This window comes from Otolemur garnettii, unplaced genomic scaffold (assembly GCF_000181295.1).
Source record: "Otolemur garnettii isolate 467f Iridium unplaced genomic scaffold, OtoGar3 scaffold00014, whole genome shotgun sequence".
In the NCBI taxonomy this organism is placed as follows: Eukaryota; Metazoa; Chordata; class Mammalia; order Primates; family Galagidae; genus Otolemur; species Otolemur garnettii.
Window position 1 is genome coordinate 17,657,333 of NW_003852409.1, and position 19,188 is coordinate 17,676,520.

Below are 19,188 nucleotides of genomic sequence, written 5' to 3' on the forward strand. Positions count from 1 at the left end.
GCGAGCCCCTCCCAGTGTCTTACCTGCCAGCGGCTGCCGCGCCCGCGGTTTCCTGGAGTTGAGCGGCAAACAAAGGCCTCCAATCCGGACGCGGGGCGGGGCGGAGGCCTCTTTGCATAACCCCGGGGGCCCGCCCGCGACTGCGGGGGGCGGTCTCTGGAGGTGGGGCCTCTGGAAGCTCCACCAATCCAAGAGAGGCAGCATACTCTGAGGCCCGCCCCCAGGGACTCCGGCTCTAGGGAGCCGGGGAGCCGGCTTTAGGCTCCCAGACCTAAGACCTAAAATCTGGGAGGGCAAGGTCTCAAAGAGCCACAGTGAGGAAGATATCAAACAACATTTTTCTTTTGAGACACAGTCTCACTCTGTCACCCTAGGTAGAGTGCTATGGAGTCATAGCTCAGAGCAACCTCAAACTCTTGGACCGAATAGATCCTCTTGCCTCAGCCTCCCAAGTCGCTGGGACAAGCACCCATCACGAAGCCCGACTAGGTTTTCTATTTTTAGTAGAGACGGGGGTGTCATTCTTGCTCAGGCTGGTCTTGAACTCCTGAGCTCAATAAATCAAACTTTTATGGTTGAAACGGACTGGTTGATAACATTAACAATAGTGAACTTTTCTTGAACAGTGATTAGTGTCACTGTTGTAAGTTCTCACAATGCTCAGTCCTCTCCTGTGAGGTAGGTAGGCGTTGTCATTACACTCAGGTATATTCTAGTCCCAAACCTCATTACCTCATTAGACAAGCATGAAAACCTGGGCCCCAAAGCCAAAAAAGACCTTGTCCTGAATCTCACTATGGGTACAGGACAGGTACAACCCATTGTCCTCCTTGAAGAATGGTGGTGTATGGTGTCACACTGACCTAGGCTCTTGCCCCAGTTCTGCCACGTGGCTGCTGCTGAACCTGAGGCAAATAAGATTCATACTCCCCACTTCCTGGGGTTGCTGAGAGAAATAAATATATAAACATAGTGCCAAGCCCATAAGAAATAAATCACTAATTTAAAGTGAACCTGGACTGACCCTATTCCACCAGGAGGGGCTAAATGGGGGCAGTTAATGGGCCCCACGGCAAGAAGTGACTTGCCCAAGGTCCCTCATTCAGCTGTAGCTCTTTCCTCCTGGTAGAAAGCTCTTCCCGGTTACTCCCTGGACACAGATCTACAGGACTCATAGCAGCAGCTTCTCTTCACTAGTGGTTTAGGGCAGGGACAAACATTTTAACTAATCCTTCCGGGAATAGCCTAGTGACTTGCTCAAAGTCCCTCATTCAGCTATAACTCGTTCCTTCTGGTAGAAAGCTCTTCCCAGTTACTCCCTGGACACAGAGCTACAGGACTCATAGCAGCAGCTTCTCTTCACTAATTGCTCAGGGCAGGGATGAACATTTTAGTTAATCCCCCTGGGAATGGCCCTGAAATATCAGGGCAGGAAGGGCCCAAGGTGCCTTTTCATACTGCCATAGATGTGTACTGTGTCCCTGGGATTGTCAGTCTTGTCTGAGAGCCTCCTGATCAGAAGGGGAAACTGAGGCCGGGCACACTGCATCACCTGCCCAGGGTTCCACAGCAGAGGAGCAGACCCTGAGAGCCTCTGTTGTTTTCCTCTTCTCTCCTCCCCACTTTGGCGTCATGAGTAAAGCTGTCAGGGCCACAGGGTGGACCTCTGACACCCCCGACCCCCACCCAGAACTCACAGCTGCCTTAGCCACCACAATGTGCCCCTCCCTTCAAAAGACATCAGGACAGGTGCTCATCCTGGGGCTGGTATTGAAAGAGCAGGCCCAGGCCTCAGGCAGCTGTGGGTCCAAACTTTGGATCCTTTCCAAGTTCGCCTGCAAAGGAAATTTTTTACCTTTAAAATTCCACTGGGCAGGGGGCCTTCACACTCAATGGACCACAGCCCCAGAGCAACACATCTGGAAACTCCTTGCTCTACTCTCAGAGTATGGACATGAGACGGTGTGGAGCCACTACTGGGGGCAATTTCCCTGTTGTGTTTGTTTCCTACGGCCACTGTAACAAATCGCCACATGTTCCTTCTCTCAGAGAGGTCAGAAGTCTGAATCAGTGGCACTGGGCTAACTCAAGGTGTCAGGAAGGCAGGTTCCCTCTGAATGTCCTACGGAGAACCCTTTCCTTGCCTTTTGCAGCTGCCTACATTTCTTGGCTCGTAGTCCCTCCCCCTATCTTCATAGTGTATCACTACAACAGCATCTCTGATTCCATCAGCACAACACCTTCTCTTCTCTGTCAAATCTTCCCTGACTCCCTCTTATAAGCATCCTTGTGATTATATTGGGCCCTCGCCAACTCATGACCATAACTTAATCACATCTGTAGAATTCTTTTTGCAATATAAATTAACATTCAACAGTTCCAGGAATTGGAATCTGGTTATCTTTGGGGTTATTATTTAGCTTACCAAACCCATTTTCCAGATGGGGAACTGGAGGCTCAATTTCCCAAGACCGCACTAGCTTTGGAGTCTAATGTGGGGAAAGATGGCAAAGCCCTCTTGCAGTGAGGTGGGAGTCACTCCCTGCAGAGGGACCCAGCCTCCATCCCTGGCATAGAGGCCTTGAGGGATGCCAGCTGCTTCAAGTAAATTCATGGTTCTGGCCTAAGGGGTCTTTCTGGGGTGGAAAGTGAACAGGGACAATCAAGAGCAAGATCTGGGATAAGAGCTTGGAACCGAGTGCCCCCTATCACAGACCTCCAGACAGGGGCAAAGTGGCAAAGCAGGACTTCTTGAACTCTTCTTCCACCAGACAAGTCCTGGGGACAAGATGAAATGGGCATTTCAGCTAGCAACTGAAGCCATAGAGCAGACCATGTTATGCCACTTACTCCAACCTGCCACACTGTATGTTTTGCTCCTAATGCCCACTGCTCTCAGCTGCTGGAACAGCTTGTTTGCAAAGGCAGAAAGCAGGAAGTGATTGGGAATCTATCCCCTCTTCTGATATGCATGAGTGCCCAACCCCCTGGCCTTGAATGGAGACAACGCTAGGCTTAGTTATCCCCCACGGTCTCCTGTGGGATAGGGTTGAAGCTTCCCTCTGTGGACTGTCTGAAATCCCACTCTCACTCAGTCTCTTCCCCTTCCCTGTCCTGCTTCCCCACTCCCTTACTGGTCTCCCCAGTAGCAAACAAATCCTTATCTCAGTGTCGGCTTCTGCAAACTAACCTTAGGCCACCTCTGGGTTTTAAAACATTCACTTGAGCTGTGTGTTTTGCCTTGTAACATACTTGTATGCTTTCATCTGAAAATGTTATCTGTAAATGCTTAAGTTTTGCCCTGGAAGCTTCAAGGTGCACCAAGAAGCAGGCATGGCTCAAGTGTGACTGCACGCCCCACTGTATATCCAAAATTGAGCCAAGGAAGGGAGGCAGGGTAGTGGTATGGATGCTCTGGGTGCCCCCATCTGTCCTAGCCACCCCTCTCACTCCACACCAAAACCCCAGCCACACAGGCAGACCACACAGCACACTGGTCCCTAACCTTGTTCAGATTTCTTTATTGAAAAATTAAAGTCATAAGCTCTGTATATAAATACAATGACATTGCTGGTCACCTGCAAGGCCTCTGGGGTAGGCTGAAGGTAGATGGGAAGCTGGGGCTGTGGGGTCCCCAAGGGTTTGGGGAGGGAAATAAATAATAAATACCATGGGGAAACGAGGAGCCAGAAGGAGTGGGGGTGAAGACGGGGAGGTGCTTGATGCTTATTTGTGGCACTAAAGGTCCCGCAAGATGCCTCCTGGTGGGGGGCTGTGTCCATGTTTTCTCACGTGACCTCACTCAGGACAGAAGCTCAGGCATCTGGGGACGGTCTGGGTCCTCGCTGGCTGGGGCAGCAGTGACAACCCCCAACCCAACCCAGAGAGATAGGCGCTCTGCCTTTCCTTTTCCTTTCTTCCCTTCCTGCAAACCACCTGTACTGAGGGCCTACTGTGTACCCAGTACAGCACCAGATCCTGACCTGGCATTCTGTTTGCCTCACTGGCTATCTTCCTCTCCTGGTTCTGGTCCAGGGGGTCTGGATAGAGGGGGGCATGTCTTCCTGCTACCCTGGCCATGTGGTTGGCCCCAACCCCTCAAAGAGCTGCATCAAGCCAAGAGGGAGGAGGGCCCAGGAACAGGGGCTGACAGTAGTAGGAAGCCCTTGGCCTCGGTCTCTAGAGCATCACATTGAATTCAGTGACCAGAAAGTCGATGTAGTCACGGTCCTTGGTCTTGAAGGCCTCGGCAATGATGCGGGCGGCCTCCCGATGCTCCTTGCCACGAAGTGTCAACCCATTCACTTCCAGGATCACGTGGCCCACCTTGAGCTGCCCACAGTTGTGGGCTGAGCCACCTCGCTGCAGGGGGAGAAAGGACACAGGGCTCATGTGGGATGCCTAAAGGTTAGGCAGCACTGGCTTTCACCACCCACTGGGTCAGGTCAAAGCTAGTGCTGCCACCCAGGCAGCCACAGTCTGGGAGTCCACTGCCCTGATTAGGAAAACTGAGGCTCAAGAAAGGTGATACAAGCCTGGGTTGCATATGAGCTCTTGGAGGGTATGACATCTATGGGAGTGGCAAAGCCTTGAAGATGCTGAGAAAGGCTCCTCCAGGGTTAGGGAAAGATGGGTGAGCAAGGCCCTCAGGATGTACCTGAATAGTGACAATCCTAGGCAGGGGCTGGCGGGTGTTGGCGCCACCTTCGATGGCAATGCCCAGAGTGGCTGCACTTTTCTTCACACGAACCAGAGTGGACGTGGGCTCCAAGAGTCCAGGCTGTGGGTGTGAGGAAGGATATCACTGAGGCCTCCTCATTGGACAGGTGTGGCTGACATTGGGCTGGGCCCTGACTCACCGTGGTCAACAGGGCTCAGACTGTGGTCTGGGTTAGGGGCTTGAGTGTGCCAGGCATTAGGCCACACACTTGGTGTCCTAGTTCTTTAATCCTTACCGGAAGCTTCGGAGGCTCTGGAGGTTACAGGGCTTGCCCAAGGCTGTCTGGGGTGGCATCACACCTTGATGAGCCTCAAGATTCTCAAGTCTTTGGCCTCAGCCACCCAGCATCCGTGTGAAGGTAGGACTTAAACTTGACCTCCAGATTTCTTATGTAGTGGTTATTAGTGGTATTCCCAAATCCCCAAGTGATGGGAATTTGCCAAGCTGCCTGGTGCTCACTTGCCAAGCTGAAACGTGGGTCCCTGGGAATGCCCATTCTCTACCTGGGGGCCTGCCTTCCTCTCAGTCTCTGCACTACCCCTGACCCCACTCACCGGTTTGTTGGCCCCCTCTGTGGGCCTCTCATTCCGAGGCAGCTCCTTGCTACCCCTGCTCTTGGTGGATGCTGTCTGTCTGCCTTGGCCTGGGGCACTGGCCTCTGCCTCGCCGGCATCCACACCACTGTCCTCGCTTAGAGTCTGCCCACTGTCGGAGAGCTGAGAGAGTGTGGAGGCTGCTGGGAAGGGGAACGGGAGGAGAGAGGCATACAGCTGGATCAGGGAGGGCTTCCTGGAGATGGCAGTGAAACTAGAGGCAGGAAGATTGGGAGAGTTCCCCAGGCAAAGATAGGGGGAGAAAGGAAGGGATCTTGGGATTAGAGGGCCAGGAGACTCCCTGGTAACACTCTCTTCCTACTGAAGACCTGCCCTTCCAACCAGACCTGGCTCAAAGGCTCTGACTTCCAGGACACCTGCCTTGACCTCCCAGTTCTCAGCAACTGGTGTAATGATTATAACAGAGGTCAGAAGACAAACTAAGCCCATAGATATGGGTTTTTTTTTTTTTTTCTAAAACTCACACAGTGCTGTCAATTTTTAATGATGGACCAACAACACATTCAGATCATAAGATTTCATATAAAATTTAAATTTATAGCTTCCCAAGGAAAAACCAAATTCTGCCACACCTGCCCTGTTCTCCTGCATGACCCCCACGTAGGCTGAGCTAAGCTGTGGGTGGGCACATGCCTTCTAGCTCCCCAGTCAACACAAGCTCCTTTACTGTTGTAATGACCCAGCCGCTGAACTTGAGACACTCAATTAAGAACACTCCCACTCTGGAGTCTAGTAGATCAGGTCCGAAACTACACTAACCCGCTATGCAAGCCTGGGCTAGTAACACAGCCTCTCTGAGCCTCCTGTGTTCTCATTTTCACATAGGAAGCAGGATGCTTGCCCTGTGGAGCTGTCATGAAGACTCACAGATACAATGGATGGAGTGAAGCAATCAAGGGAACAGGCTCGACAAATACTTTCTGTATCTTAGTTTCTTCATCTGTAAAATGGGGATAATGATAGAACCAGCTTCACAGGGCTGCTGGGAGGACTGAAAGAGTCAACAATACAGGCAAGGCTCCTGGAACATATTAGTGAGGCTGTTAGTTCTTAGCATCACGTGTGTGTCCAGCTCAACTGGTGTTTAGTGGCAGCAGTGACCCAACCATGCTAGGTCTGGCTTCTCCCACCACATCCTGCCCGCCCTCCCCTTAGCTGCCTCCTCTCACTAAGCTACTGGCCACCACGGCCTTGCATTCTGCATCCTCATCTGTGCACTGCTCAGCACACAGCAGGCCCTCAGGTAACGTCCCCCAACCTGACCTGCCCTCTTCCTTGGCCACAGCTGGCCCCACATATCACTGCAGCCACAAGATGGCAGCAGAACCTAACTAAACGCACCCAAACACTCTAAATTAAGGAGGGCTGTGCTCCAGAGCTTTCTGGGAGAGAAAACTAGGCTCTCTCTTTCTCTCTGCCTCCTCAGCTCATGTCCTCTGGAAAACCAGGCTCTGTAGCCTTGGCTGGCCTCCCAGGTGCCTGGAAGATTCTTGCTGCCCTGCATCAGGAAACCTACAGGGGGTCCAGACTGCACCTTCAATACCCAGCTTCACCCAGCACCTACTCCGTGCTGGGTTCTGGAGGACAGGGGTCCCAGAAGCCACCGCCTGCAATGAGCCTAGTCTTTGTAGGGAGATGATTAGGTGCACACAGGGTGGCCAGGGAGGAGGGAGCTGGCAGGCCAATGCCACTGTCTCCATTTTATGATGAGCAACGCAAGGCACAGTAGACAGGCAGGCATGAGAAGCAGAGCTGGGATTCAAACTGGAGTCTGCAACCCCAAACTACCTTAATGCTGAACTCGGGGTGCTATTCCCGTGGCCACTGTGACCCTGATCCAGGGACCATCTAGGCTAGCTGACTGCTTGACAAGCACCCGTCCCACCCTTCACCGCCTTGATGGGCAGATTAACTCAGAGAGGACCAGGACCTGCAAGGACCACAGAGCTGCCTCCCCAGCCCAGCCCCCACCCTGTCTGCTGTACTCACTGCGCGTCTGGGGCAGTGCCCTCACTTCGTTCACGTCCGGCTCACTGTCCGGGCGGTGGACCTCCACCATGACAAAGTGCTGGTTTGTGCCTGTCTGGTCTGGGTGTCCGGAAGGTGAGAGAGGTGGAAGGCAGCCCCCAGCCACGGTAGCCTCGGCAGGGGGGGGTTTCAGGTGTGGGGGTGACTGGACCCGGGGGAAGGGGCCAATGGGGTGCTGGTTGACTAGGGCCAGATGGGCATCCAGGGGCCTCCTGCTGCCAGGGTTGGCAGGGGAGATGGAGGCATAGATGGGGGAGGGGGGTGAGTCCTGTGCAGGGCAGGTCCCTGGGGTGGGTGCCGTGCCCACCGGTGGGCTGCGGTTCTGCGGAGCTGACAAGATGATGCCTGAGTGGCAGGACGTAGAGGAAGGTGGCTGGAGGTCCTCTCTCCCTGGCTTCCTCAGCTGGCCAGGTGGGCGGTCATGGCCTTGGCCCAGAGGTGGTGGGGGAGGTGGTGGCTTGAAGTTGGACAGCCCCTCAGAGGTGGATTTGACATCATCCTGCCAAAAGACCCAGAAGGAGTAGAAGGAGTCAGAGCCCATCGCTCTGGGAGAGAGTGGAGGCTGGAGCCGCCGAGTGGTACCAGACCCCAGCTGGAATTCTGTCCCTGCTCTGCCGGCTCTTGGCCACGCTGCTCTGAATAATGTAACACCTGAGTGGAAAACTTCTCCCCAGTATCTCGGCAGCTGATAAGCGTTGGGATCTTAGAGGGTGTCTCTGGGGACGGCATCATTACCTTTGGGAATTGAAGTTCTTGGCATCAGCCAGGGCATGTCACAGGGAACAGACTTAATTAGAGACAGGATGGAGAAGATGAAAACACAAAAATGCCATTTTCTTTTTAGGGGATGATCTTGGCTACTTGAGGTGGGAAGGGTGATAGGGCTGGAAGTGGACAGAATGGAGAAGAGGTGGATGGGCATATGGGCTTGGGTGCCATGTGGCCCTGAGCAAGGCACAGTGCCTCTCCGAGCACTGCCATCTGGGCACTGGGGACAGGCAGACCTACTCAGCAGAATGAGTGTGGGGACGTGAGGAGCCATGTACAGCAGGTATGTAGTGGGCACTGTGGCCCCTCTGCCTAGGCCAACATCTGACACTTGCGTAATTCTGGGAGCCTTATAAGCACCATCCTATGTGCTTTAATTAATTAATTAACATACTCCTTGCTATAAACTTATAGGAGAGGCACATTATTATCCTCATTCTACATATGGAAAAACTGAGGCACAGAGACTTGCCCCAAATCACACAGTGACCAGTTAGACAACAGTCCCACCTAAAATCACTAGGAACAAGCCATCCTGGCCCCTGCTAGAGGTGGCAGAGTGGTGGGTGCACTTATACACAGGTCTGCAGCACAGTCTGAGAGCTCACAGCAGAGGCCTCTGTCCTCTTCCCCACCCTTTGGCTGCTGCAGAGAAGAGTGAGCCCCTTGGACCTGAGCAGACCAGGAAGGGCAGTACGCAGTCAAAGGGCCAGCCAGGGTCTTACCACGGACACATCTGGGAGGGTGTTGACATTGCCCTGGACAGCCTCACCAGTCTCCTCCAGGTCCAGAGTGTTCTAGAAATGGATAAGAAAGCAAGATAAGCAGGGAAGCTGACAGGGAAGCTGACAGAAGACAAGCTGGCTTGTCTTCTAGGACATCAAGGTCTAGGAGGCCTTATGACATCCTCACATGATGCCTGGCCTATCCAACTTCATCAGAATTCACTTGACTCATTAAAATTAAGGACAATTTGCCTGCCGGTCACTTTGAAGTTAATTTCTCTTTGGGACTTTCTAGTCACTTTCAGGCCTCCCCAGAACTCCTGGTGATGCTGGTGTGTCTCTGGCCTTGACTGGACATTCCTGGACTCAGCCCTGAGTGCTGTGCTCAACACGCCCAACACCTCGAAACCCAAGGCCTGTCTCTCCACGGCTCTGATGGATCCCAGGAAGGTGTGAAAACAGCAACACTGCAAGTGAGAAGCGGCTAAGGAGAGCCTCCCTCTTTTCTGATACTAATCCCAAGATGGGGATTTAAGGTTTGAATGGGTCTTATTGTGCAAAAATGTCTATTTCTTTCTGCCTTTCCCAATCACAGGAAGAAGCCTGATGCTTCCTCAAATGTCACTGAGCTTCCAAAAGGCCACTTCTGCACTGTCTGTGGGTGGCCGAGCAGAGCTCCTTTCCGAGCTGGGCTCTCTTGAGGGATCAGGGGAGCCATTTCTTTCCAGCTCACAGAGCCAGGATGGCAATGAGCCTCTGCCACTCTGATGGGTAATTTCATGTGGCAACTTGATTGCGTTAAGGAGTGCCCAGACAGCTGGTGAGATATCATTTCTAGATATGTCTGCAAGGGTGTTTCGGGAAGAAATTAATATTTGAATTGGTAAACTGAGTAAAGAAGATCCACCCTCCCCAGTGTGGGTGGGCAGAATCCAACCCATGAAATAGAACTTAAAGGGAGGACTTGCTGTCACTTCTGGAGCCAGGACACCATCATCTCCTGCCCACAGACATCCGTGCTCCTGGTTCTCAGGCCTTTGAACTCAGGCTTGGAACTGAACAACCAGCTTTCCTGGGTCTCCAGCTCTTGGACAACAGATCATGGGACTTCCTAGCTTCCATAATTGCATGAGTCAAGCCTTCACAATCAATCTTTCTCTACACCTATATAGTATACCTGATGGGTCCTCTTTCTCTGGGAACCCTGATGCAGCCACCAACACCTGGCTCACGTCTCAAGTGCACCAATACTGAGCATCTCTGAAGCTCTAGACCAGTAGTTCTCAACCTTCCTAATGCCAGGGCCCTTTAATACAGTTCCTGTGAGTCGCGACCCACAGGTTAAAAACCACTGCTCTAGACTGACAAGGGGCTGGGGACACAGAGGAGGTGAGAAATGACACTTCTGCCTTCCAGAGCTTAAAGACAGTGTGGTCAGCAGACACAGACATATAACGCAGCTGGGGAGGGGTTATCAAGAAGGCTTCCTGGAGGAGAGGGACAAAACAGGGACAAAACTCTGAGTGAGCAGAGAAGGGAACAGACAGAGAAAAGGATGTACATAAAGTGGGAAGGAGACCGAGGTGGTTTAAGATTCCTTGGGTAGCTCCACGTAAGTGTGTGGCCTTGTCTCTGTGGTGCAACTGGTTAGTGCATTCAGCTGTTAACTGATAGGCTAATGGTTTGAGCCCACCAGGGACACAAGGTGTGGCATTTTAACCCATTGCTGCCGGCTGTCACATAAGTCAAGTATGAAGCTGCTTAGACTTGAGCCTGAGGACAGTGGGCTGCCGTAGAAATTCAGTCAAGTTTGCCTTCTAGGAAGAGGCCCTTTGCTCACATCCCCTCTAGGCACACGGGATCACTGCAGGCATGTCAGGGTCTTCACATGGCTGTTGCTTCTGCCTGGAACACTTCTTACCTACCCGCAGGCAAGTGTTGGTGCCCTTCCTTCAAGAGCCTCCTCGGTGAGGTCTGCCCTGACTAGCCCTTCCCGACTTCACTTGTCCCCATCTCACTGATCACATTCCCTAGCCACTAGCCAGGGTGTCAGCCTTGAACTGTAAGTCAGGTCATGTCTCTCTCCTGCTCATGCACCCTGGGGCCTTTTCATCTTAGTTGGAAGAAGTTCTAAAGCCCACACTCGCTGTGCCTGTGCAGTGCCCTCCTTTCTGCTTCTCCTGCCACAGGATGCCATCGTTCCTGCCTCAGGGCCTTTGCACTCACAGCTCTCTGCCTGCACACACCCATGGCTCATTTCCTTCCTCCATTTCTGACCTTGGTGAGACCCTCCGAGACTACCTTGGCCTACAATAGCCCAGCCCACCACCATCTCTGTCTGCACCCTGACCCTGCTTTGGTTTTCTACATAATATGTATTACAACCTGATTTTATACTGTCTATTTGCTTATTTTCTTTCTTTCCCACTGGATACAAAGAGTGAGTTGGCAGGACTTATGACTACCTGGTCCTCACTCTCTCCTCAGTGCTTAGAACAGGAGCTTAGAGATTTCTGCTTGATATATATTTACTAAGAAAACTGATTACCCCATGAATGAATTGATCAATGGACGAATGAACCAATTGCTCACTCTGGCTGTCACGGGGGGAGGCCCCAACTCCACACACCTAAGTCTCAGTGTACCAGTCATGCCCCCACTTTGAAAGGCCAGTGACTGGAACCCACAGCACACTCAGGCCTCTTGGCTCTGAGCCTGGCAAACCCAGACCTTTTCGTTTGGTCCTGTGATGCCTTTGGGGCAAAGTCAGGCTGGGGCAGCTGTCCCCATTTTTCCAACAAAGTTGTTGCTTACAAGCAAACCTGAGCCTCCTGATGTGTTAACTGCATACCACCTCCCAAGATGCTGCTGACAGCCTTTGTGACATAAAGACTGTGTGTGTGTGTGTGTGTGTGTGTGTGTGTGTGTGTGTGCAGGAGTGGGGGAGGTTCTTTGAGAAGGGGAAGTGGTTAGTGACACTGGCTCCAGCTTTGCCACCTCTGGGGCTTCCTTGCAATCACACCTAGTTCTGCCACTTACAGCTGAGATGGTGGGTGAATCACTGAGTGATGGTGGGTCAATCAACCTTCCTGTGCCTCAGTTCTGTAAAATGGACTAACAGCTGTAGTTGCCTCATGCACGTGATGTGTTAATACCTACAGAGCACTCAGAGCAGGGCCTACCACAAGGTATGAAGGAAGGTGACCACACACACATCAGAGGGCTGGGCGGCCTTGCTAATAGAATGAACTGCAAAATGTACCCTGAATGTGTGAACACCTCAGATGCAAAGGAAATGGCAGCTGTCCTGTACACCTCTCTTCCAAAACCAGAATGCGTCTAATGCTCCCTGGAAATAGCCCAGCTGGGCATTTAGAACACCCAGAATTATGGTGAACAGTGGTGCAGGCTGGTTACATGTAATTGCTTTTCAAGACTCAACAGTCTTGGCTCTGACTTGAGCAGCACAGTGAAGGGCCAGAGCATTAAAGGCATCCACAGCAAAGACAAGGGACCCTCTGCCACACTCAAACATAGCCATGGCCACCTGCCCCAGGAATCCAATGCATAGGTGACCCTGGGGGCAGCCATGGTGAGGTGCAGATGACAGCACATGGTGGGACCAAAGACATGGGATTCTGTCCCCTCTGGTGGATCAGGGCTGTGCACATTCATTCATCTGCTCAACAAGCACTGAGCAGGCAGCTGTGTCTTACGGGGAAGCTCAGGTGGGTGTGGCTTCCTCCTGGAAAGGATACTAGAGAACAACGAACTGTGCAGGCCCTACTGTGTACCAGTCCCCATGCCGAGTGTTTTACCTGCATTATCTCAGTTGCTTCCCCCTGGGAGGCAGGCACTGTGATGCTCTCAGCACATCAGTTACAAGGAAAGCTCAGAGAGGGAAGGGACTTATCCAAGGACACATGGCCATCCTATAGCAGATCAGCTTTCTAAACCAGGTCTGGGTCAAAGTCCACGCTGTGCTATTCTAACCCCCAAAACAGACAAGGCCCTGATGTCATGGGATCCAGAGGGCCCCACAAGCAACCCTCTCTGCAAGGAGAGGACATAGCCACTGCTGGCCCATCCTGGAACAAAGGCAGAAGGTGGAGATGGAGGAGGGGACGAGGGGTGGCCAGGGGACATACACCAGCCATGGGAGGGAGGCTTGAAGTGGAGCAAACGGCAGACGGTTTGGAGCCTGGCCCTGCCAGACTCCATCTGCTGAATCCAGACGCTCAGGAGTCCCGAGTCCCCAAGCCATGTTCCTTGTGCATCTGAAATAGCTGCAGACAGCAGGCTAAGAACCCCGGGGATGTGTCAGCAGAAATGCTTGCAGAACAGGCTTCCAGAGGAGGCTCAAGGTCAGAGCTCACACAGGAGCTGGGTCTGTGTGTCCTGGCCACAACCCCCACCCCAAGCACAGCTACCTGGGGGCACCTCCCCTGCACCTTCTGAGGCTGGTACCACCTAAGGGCTTAGGCCCAGAGGCTGAATTAATCCTGCCAGGTACTCTTCAACCACTTTGTAGCTGAGTGGACCGAAGATCAGAGAGGGAAGGTCATCTGTCCAAGGTCACACAGCAAGGACAAGGCAGGAAGCTGAACTCTATTCAAGGCGTGACTTGCTTCCCAGAGGAGAAACCTGTTTCCCACAGAGCCAGGAAGCCTTGAAGGCATGCTGTTCCTCCAGTCCCTCCTCCAACCTGTAGCAGTTCACAAATGCCCTCCCCTTCAGGGAAAAGAAGTCCTTATTGGGGCCCACTCAGGGCCCAGCCATCACAGCAGTCTTGTCTGGGGGACTGAGAGAGGAATGAAATGAAGTGAAAGGATGAGCAGGCAACCCCCTGTGCTAACTTTGCAGGTAGACGTAGGAATCTGCAAAGGAGGCAGGCGAGGCCTTGCTTGGATGACGTCAAAGCCCAGATGCCATCTGGGCGCTCAGGGCCACCTCAGCAGAATGGGGCTCCTCCCCCAGCCCAACCCTAGTTTCTAGGCCATAAAGGTGCTATTTTCAGCTCTTTGTTCTTCCTGCTTCTTTAGTCTGATGTTGGGCCAACAGGCTCCCCCGACCCCAACCCGGACTGCACCAAGAGACACTAGGTCACAAAGTCTTGTGGAATGTCACTAGGGGAGCCATAGATTTCTGCCTGAAGAGGCTGCTGATGGGGAGATAAGGGCAGAGAAAGAGAGAGAGATCAGATAGGGAAGAGACTTCATGAGAAAAGGCAGCAAGGGAGGGAGTGACGGGAAGAGACAGCCCCTCCCCGTCCCCACCAAGGCCAGAGCCCACCTGAGCACCTAGACCTGGCAGCTCAGTTACTCCTGCCCGGTGCCTCTCACTCACTTTACAGCGGCAGGGAATAGAGGACAGTGAGGGTGGTGGCTGGTCAGAGCTGGCGCTAGGAGGGGAGCCTGTCACCCCAGGAAAGACAGATTGGGGTTGGGGGGACAATGATTAAGCTAAGGTAAGCCAGTAAGACCTGGCACTCCTGGGGGGCCAGACCATTTGTGTGACTAGACCTGTGGTGACAGCCACACTGGGGAGACAGCCACACTTTTCCAAACACAGGGTGGGGGGGAGGAGTCTGGTGGTCAGAGGGTAAGGTTAGAAGAGTGGGCTGGAGAGAAGCATTCCTGAAAGCAGCTAAACGGGACCCAGAGTGGCTGGTGTGGCTGAGACAGCGGGGACGGCCCCTGCCACCAGGCCAGTACCTACAACCCAGAGTAGGAGCCACTGCCTCCTCCCAGTGAGGCTTGTGCTACCACTGAACAGATCAGGCTTCCTCCCACTAGGCTGAAACCTGGCCCCACAGCTCCCTCCCTGTGGTCTTAGGAAAAGGATGTCAGTGGAAAGAGACCGTGACCCAGAATCTCCAGAAGGTTATGGCCGGAAAGGCCTGAGGACTAGGCTGGGAACCAGGGCTCCTGCAATGGAGGGTGGGGCCCTGAGAACTTGGCTGGGGAAAACATTCCAGCTCCATTTTCATTAACCTCCGACTGAAATGCTACATTGCCTTCCTTTACCAACGGAGGCGACAAAGCCTCAGTACAACCAGCCACTGTCACCCACAGAAGTCACTCATCTTCCCTACCACATCCCAGCTGTTGCAGATGTCACAAAATCCTTTATGCGCTCAACACAGCTTCACAATGACAGTGGTCACTGACCCGTGGCTCGAGCTAGTTATTGCTAATGAAGTAGCACGTGTTTTACAATGTGTTTCCATATTTTGAAAATGCTATTTTGTGAAATAATTTGCTCCCCATTTTATCTTTAAATGGTTAAAACTGTTGTTCTGAAAAGGGGCCCCAGGGTTTCACCAGCCTGCCAGAGGGGTCCACGGCACAGAAATGATGAAAAGCTGTCATAAGTCAATGCTGGGCTTGATTCCTCCATTTGACAGCTGGGAGAGTCTGTGCGGAGGGAAGCAGGGGACAGCCCACTTCAAGCAGGCTCTCACCTCCCCACACTGGGCTCTGTTTGGTGGAAACAGCTTCCAGCAGCCCTAAGTCTGGTAGGGGGAGGTAAGTGTCCCATAAACCACTGTAGATACAGCAGTGTGCTGGCTGGGAGATGTCCTACTCAGACTTGGCCATGGTGAAGTTGCAGCCACCAAGAGGCATTAATGCCTTGGGCAAATGTATGGTTCTGGGAAGGCAGGGGGCAGGTGCTGAGGCCTCCCTGGGATGGAGTGGGCTGTTCTACTCAAGGAGGAGGACATGTCCCAGCCTCTCTGTGCCCCCTTCCTGGGGTGGGGAATGTGGTGACAACACACCTACACACCTGGACAGGAGCTGCAGCCCCTCCAGGTGATCCCCATTTACCCTGCACCTTTGGGCTCTTTTCATACACATGGGAGGAGAGGCATCTTAACAGATGGAAAAAGGATTATATCGTTTCCTTCCTAAAGAATAGGGCATGTCCCAGTTGCCATGTCTTGACTTCAATGGCATCTGCTCTGTTGGTAAAAGGCTGGCCTTGACCTCTGCAAACCCTTTTTCCTTACAATCCTCTGTAGTGCCCTCAATAACGGAATTGGTTCCTCCACACTCCACACCTGATACACCCTCTTAACCTCACTGAACTTTAAGAACAATCAACAGATAGCCAGTCTTATTAGCCCATTGTACAGATATAGAAACTGAGGCACAGAAGGCTTGCATGCCCTGCCCAAGGTGACATGGCTGCTAGTCTGAAGAGCTGAGCCAGGTTGGGAGGAATCCAAAGCCTGTGCAATTAAGCCCCTCTGCCACAGGCCTGCTGGCACTAGAGGAAACATTTAAGAAACGTCAGGCAGGCCATTCTTCTTTCACTCTGCTCTCCTGGCCAACATCTTTATGGGGAAAAATCATATTGTTTGAAGGCAGTAAAAAATGCTCAAGGCTGACTCTCTATTAGACAAATGGAAAATAAATGTAATTTGTGGATGGGGGAAAAGCTGCCTCTGATCTCCTTCGACTGACTGCTTCTCGTTTGAGGGGAAGCGGCTGCAGAATGAGCCATGTTTAACCTGGGATCGATAACAGCACAGCATGACCCAGGGAACTCAGGCTAAATGGAAACTGGCTCCATCTGGGGCACACGTCTGGGGCATCTGGGTCACAGACAGCCAGTCGCCTGATGCCACCTTGCCTGTCTGAATGCCAGAGCAAAGGACATCTTCCTACAACATGGGAGGCAAATGTTTGGAAGGCCAAGTGGTAGAAGAGGATCTTTCAGGTGGCTGGAGAGATGGTCTCATTTTTGCTTCTGCTCCACATTTTCTGGGCCTCCACTCAGTGCCAGGCTCTGAGTTGGCCCTGGGGACACAGACAGGAGAAAAATGTGGTTCCTGCCTGTACCCTGCCAGCTCCCTCTGGCCACTGGGGAGGAGAAACCCATGAGGAAGCTAAAGCAATGTGATGAGTGATTTAGCGGAGAAAGGAAAAGCTTGGCAGCTCTGTGCGGAAAGGAATTTTGGCCAGAAGAGAGAAATGTTTTTGATTTTTGTCCACTGAGATTTGGGGGTTGTTACTCAGCATTACTGCAACAAAGCTTACTAATATGTAGCATTGTTGCAGACCAGGAACTGGCACTTACTGGTGAATAAATATTATCTCAAGCTCCTTCTCCCTTTGGAGGAAGCGAAGGCTCTTGTTTGAAGACACACAGAATTGGTCAGAGCACAGAGCTGCTATTCTGGGCTGTGATTCTGAAAGTGGGGATCCTCACGCTGCCCCATCCCAGACCTCTTAATGAGGCCCATGAGTTAATTTGGGTGAGAAGGTCTTAGAAGTGATAACATGAGACACAGTGGCCAGGCGGCTGAATTGCTGCTAATAATGTGGCATGTTACCTTTTGATCTTTTTTCAGAAGTCAGCCTGGGCCAAATATACTGCAAAGAACCTTTTTTGTGTCCTCCAGACACAGAGGAGGCTCTCCAAAGTGAGGGAGCCTTGTAGGTCTACCTTGATTGTACAGATGGGGAGACTGAGGCTAAAAGTGAGTGAGGGGCTTTCTTGAGAGCACACTGTGTGGAAGGGAGGACCAGGGTAGATTAAATACACGGGGCTCCCAATTCCTAGTGGGGACAGTGCCCTGCACAGCCTGTGGGAGGGCTTCCAGGTGGAGGTGGTTGTGTCCATACAGCACCAGTCCATCAGTCTCCAGTTTGAGGCCTGCTGTGTGTGTTGGTGTGGAGGGGCATTCCCAGGAGATACCAAGGCAGGGGCTGACCCAGCAGCAGGAGGAGCTAGCACCCGCAGAGACCATCGTCACACATCTTAGCAACTCTGGCTGCACACAGCCTTCCCAATCCCTGCTTGGCACACAAACCTTTGGGCCTGGCTGATTCCTGAGAATGAATCAGGTCATTCTGGGATAAACCTGTCCTTGTGTATTTTCAATAATCAAGGTGGGACATTAAAAGTAATCAGACCTGGTAGAAATAAGTCAGAACAAGTCAACCCTCTGCTTTTACCTGCCATCTCACTCAGTCAAGGCCAATGTCCTCAGCACACCACCTGCCCTGCCCTGCACTCCCTCTGCTCTGGCCTTATTGGCCTCCTGGACTTTGCTCAGGCACTGAGGGCATGCCCTCACCTCAAGGCCTTTGCACATCCTGTGTTATGAAATGCTCTTCTCTCATTCTCTCAGATGTGAGCAGGGCTCTGGCCCTCACCTCCTGCAGGTCTTCACCAGCCCTTCCTCCCTTCCTGCGTTTTCTCCTCAACACCTGTCATCACATCCCAGCCTGCTGTATATTTCAGCTCTCTTGTCGGTTGTCTGCCACTCCTGCTGTCCTCTAAATTCCACCATGGAAAGGGTTTCTTTGTTGTTCAACACTGTATCCCCTGTGCCTAGAGCTGCATATAGCACTTAGCATGTCCTCAATCAATTCCTGAACAGGAAGAAGAGGAGGAAAGTAGAGATGGACAGACGACTAGATGATGCTGAACAAGCAGCTGGTGTGATCCTTCCGGGGAGAATCTCAGCCCGACGGTGGGTTAACAGCACCAGCTCAGAGGCAGGGAGGCCTGGGTTTGAACCCTAACTCCACCACTTGCTGGGTGTGTGACCTTGTGCAAGTTGCGTCTCCTCTCTGAGCTTCAGTCTTCTTCTCTGTAAGATGGGATCACAGCAGCACTTACCACTCCTAGCTACTGGCATCTAAAGCAGACATGATTGGAAAGTGGCATCACAGTGCCCTGGAGAACTCTCAGCAAGTGTTAGCTACTAGCACTATGGATAAAGGCCCAACTAGTAACATTAACACGGGCCAGGCTCTGAGCTGAGCACAAGGCACTCCATGGTGACTCTAGACACAGTCGTTGGCCCCATGCAGCTGGAGGTCCTGGGGCAGGTAACTGGGGAGACCTGTACAGGTTATGAGAACATAATGAGGCAGGAGCTGTGACCAAAGGAAGCCCAGGGAGCTCGAGGAGCCTGGGTCTGGAAGTCACTTCCCTTGAGAAGATCAGGGAAGTCTTCTTGGAAGAGGTGGCATCTAAACTAAGGGCTGAAGTGCACACAGGAGATAGTCAGGCCATGTGATCTGGGAAGGAAAATATTTTAGACAGACAGAAAATGGCATATGCAAAGGCCAAGAGGTCTCTCAACCTCACAGCACAGGAATTACCACCCTCATTCTTTAGATCCTGAAACTCAGGATCTATAGCTCAGAGAGGTCAAACAACTTCCTGAGGTTGTCACACAGGAAGGAAGTGGCAGAGCTGGGATTTGAATGGAGGGGATTCTCACCCTAGAGCCTGAGGAAGCCTGACAAATGGGTGACCAGGAGAGATGGTGGGCACCAAGAAGCAGCCCTGGTCCCCACCAGGAATGGGTGCA

At 52.4% G+C, this 19,188-nt stretch overlaps 1 protein-coding gene across 2 annotated transcripts in view; it reads right to left on the reverse strand.

The window, feature by feature from the left end:
• Positions 1-3,494: 3,494 nt before the first annotated feature.
• WHRN (whirlin) overlaps positions 3,495-19,188 on the reverse strand; it is an 87,254-nt gene continuing 71,560 nt past the window's right edge. The window contains exons 8-12 of one of the 2 annotated variants that reach the window (XM_012802469.2): positions 8,856-8,927; positions 7,324-7,861; positions 5,275-5,453; positions 4,658-4,780; positions 3,495-4,362 (exon numbers count right to left, since the gene is read on the reverse strand). In XM_012802469.2, the coding sequence (XP_012657923.1) occupies positions 4,180-4,362; positions 4,658-4,780; positions 5,275-5,453; positions 7,324-7,861; positions 8,856-8,927 (1,095 nt within the window). In that variant the 3' untranslated portion in view covers positions 3,495-4,179. Of the gene's footprint in view, positions 4,363-4,657; positions 4,781-5,274; positions 5,457-7,323; positions 7,862-8,855; positions 8,928-19,188 lie in introns of both variants that reach the window. The other variant, XM_012802470.2, reaches the window with a different exon arrangement.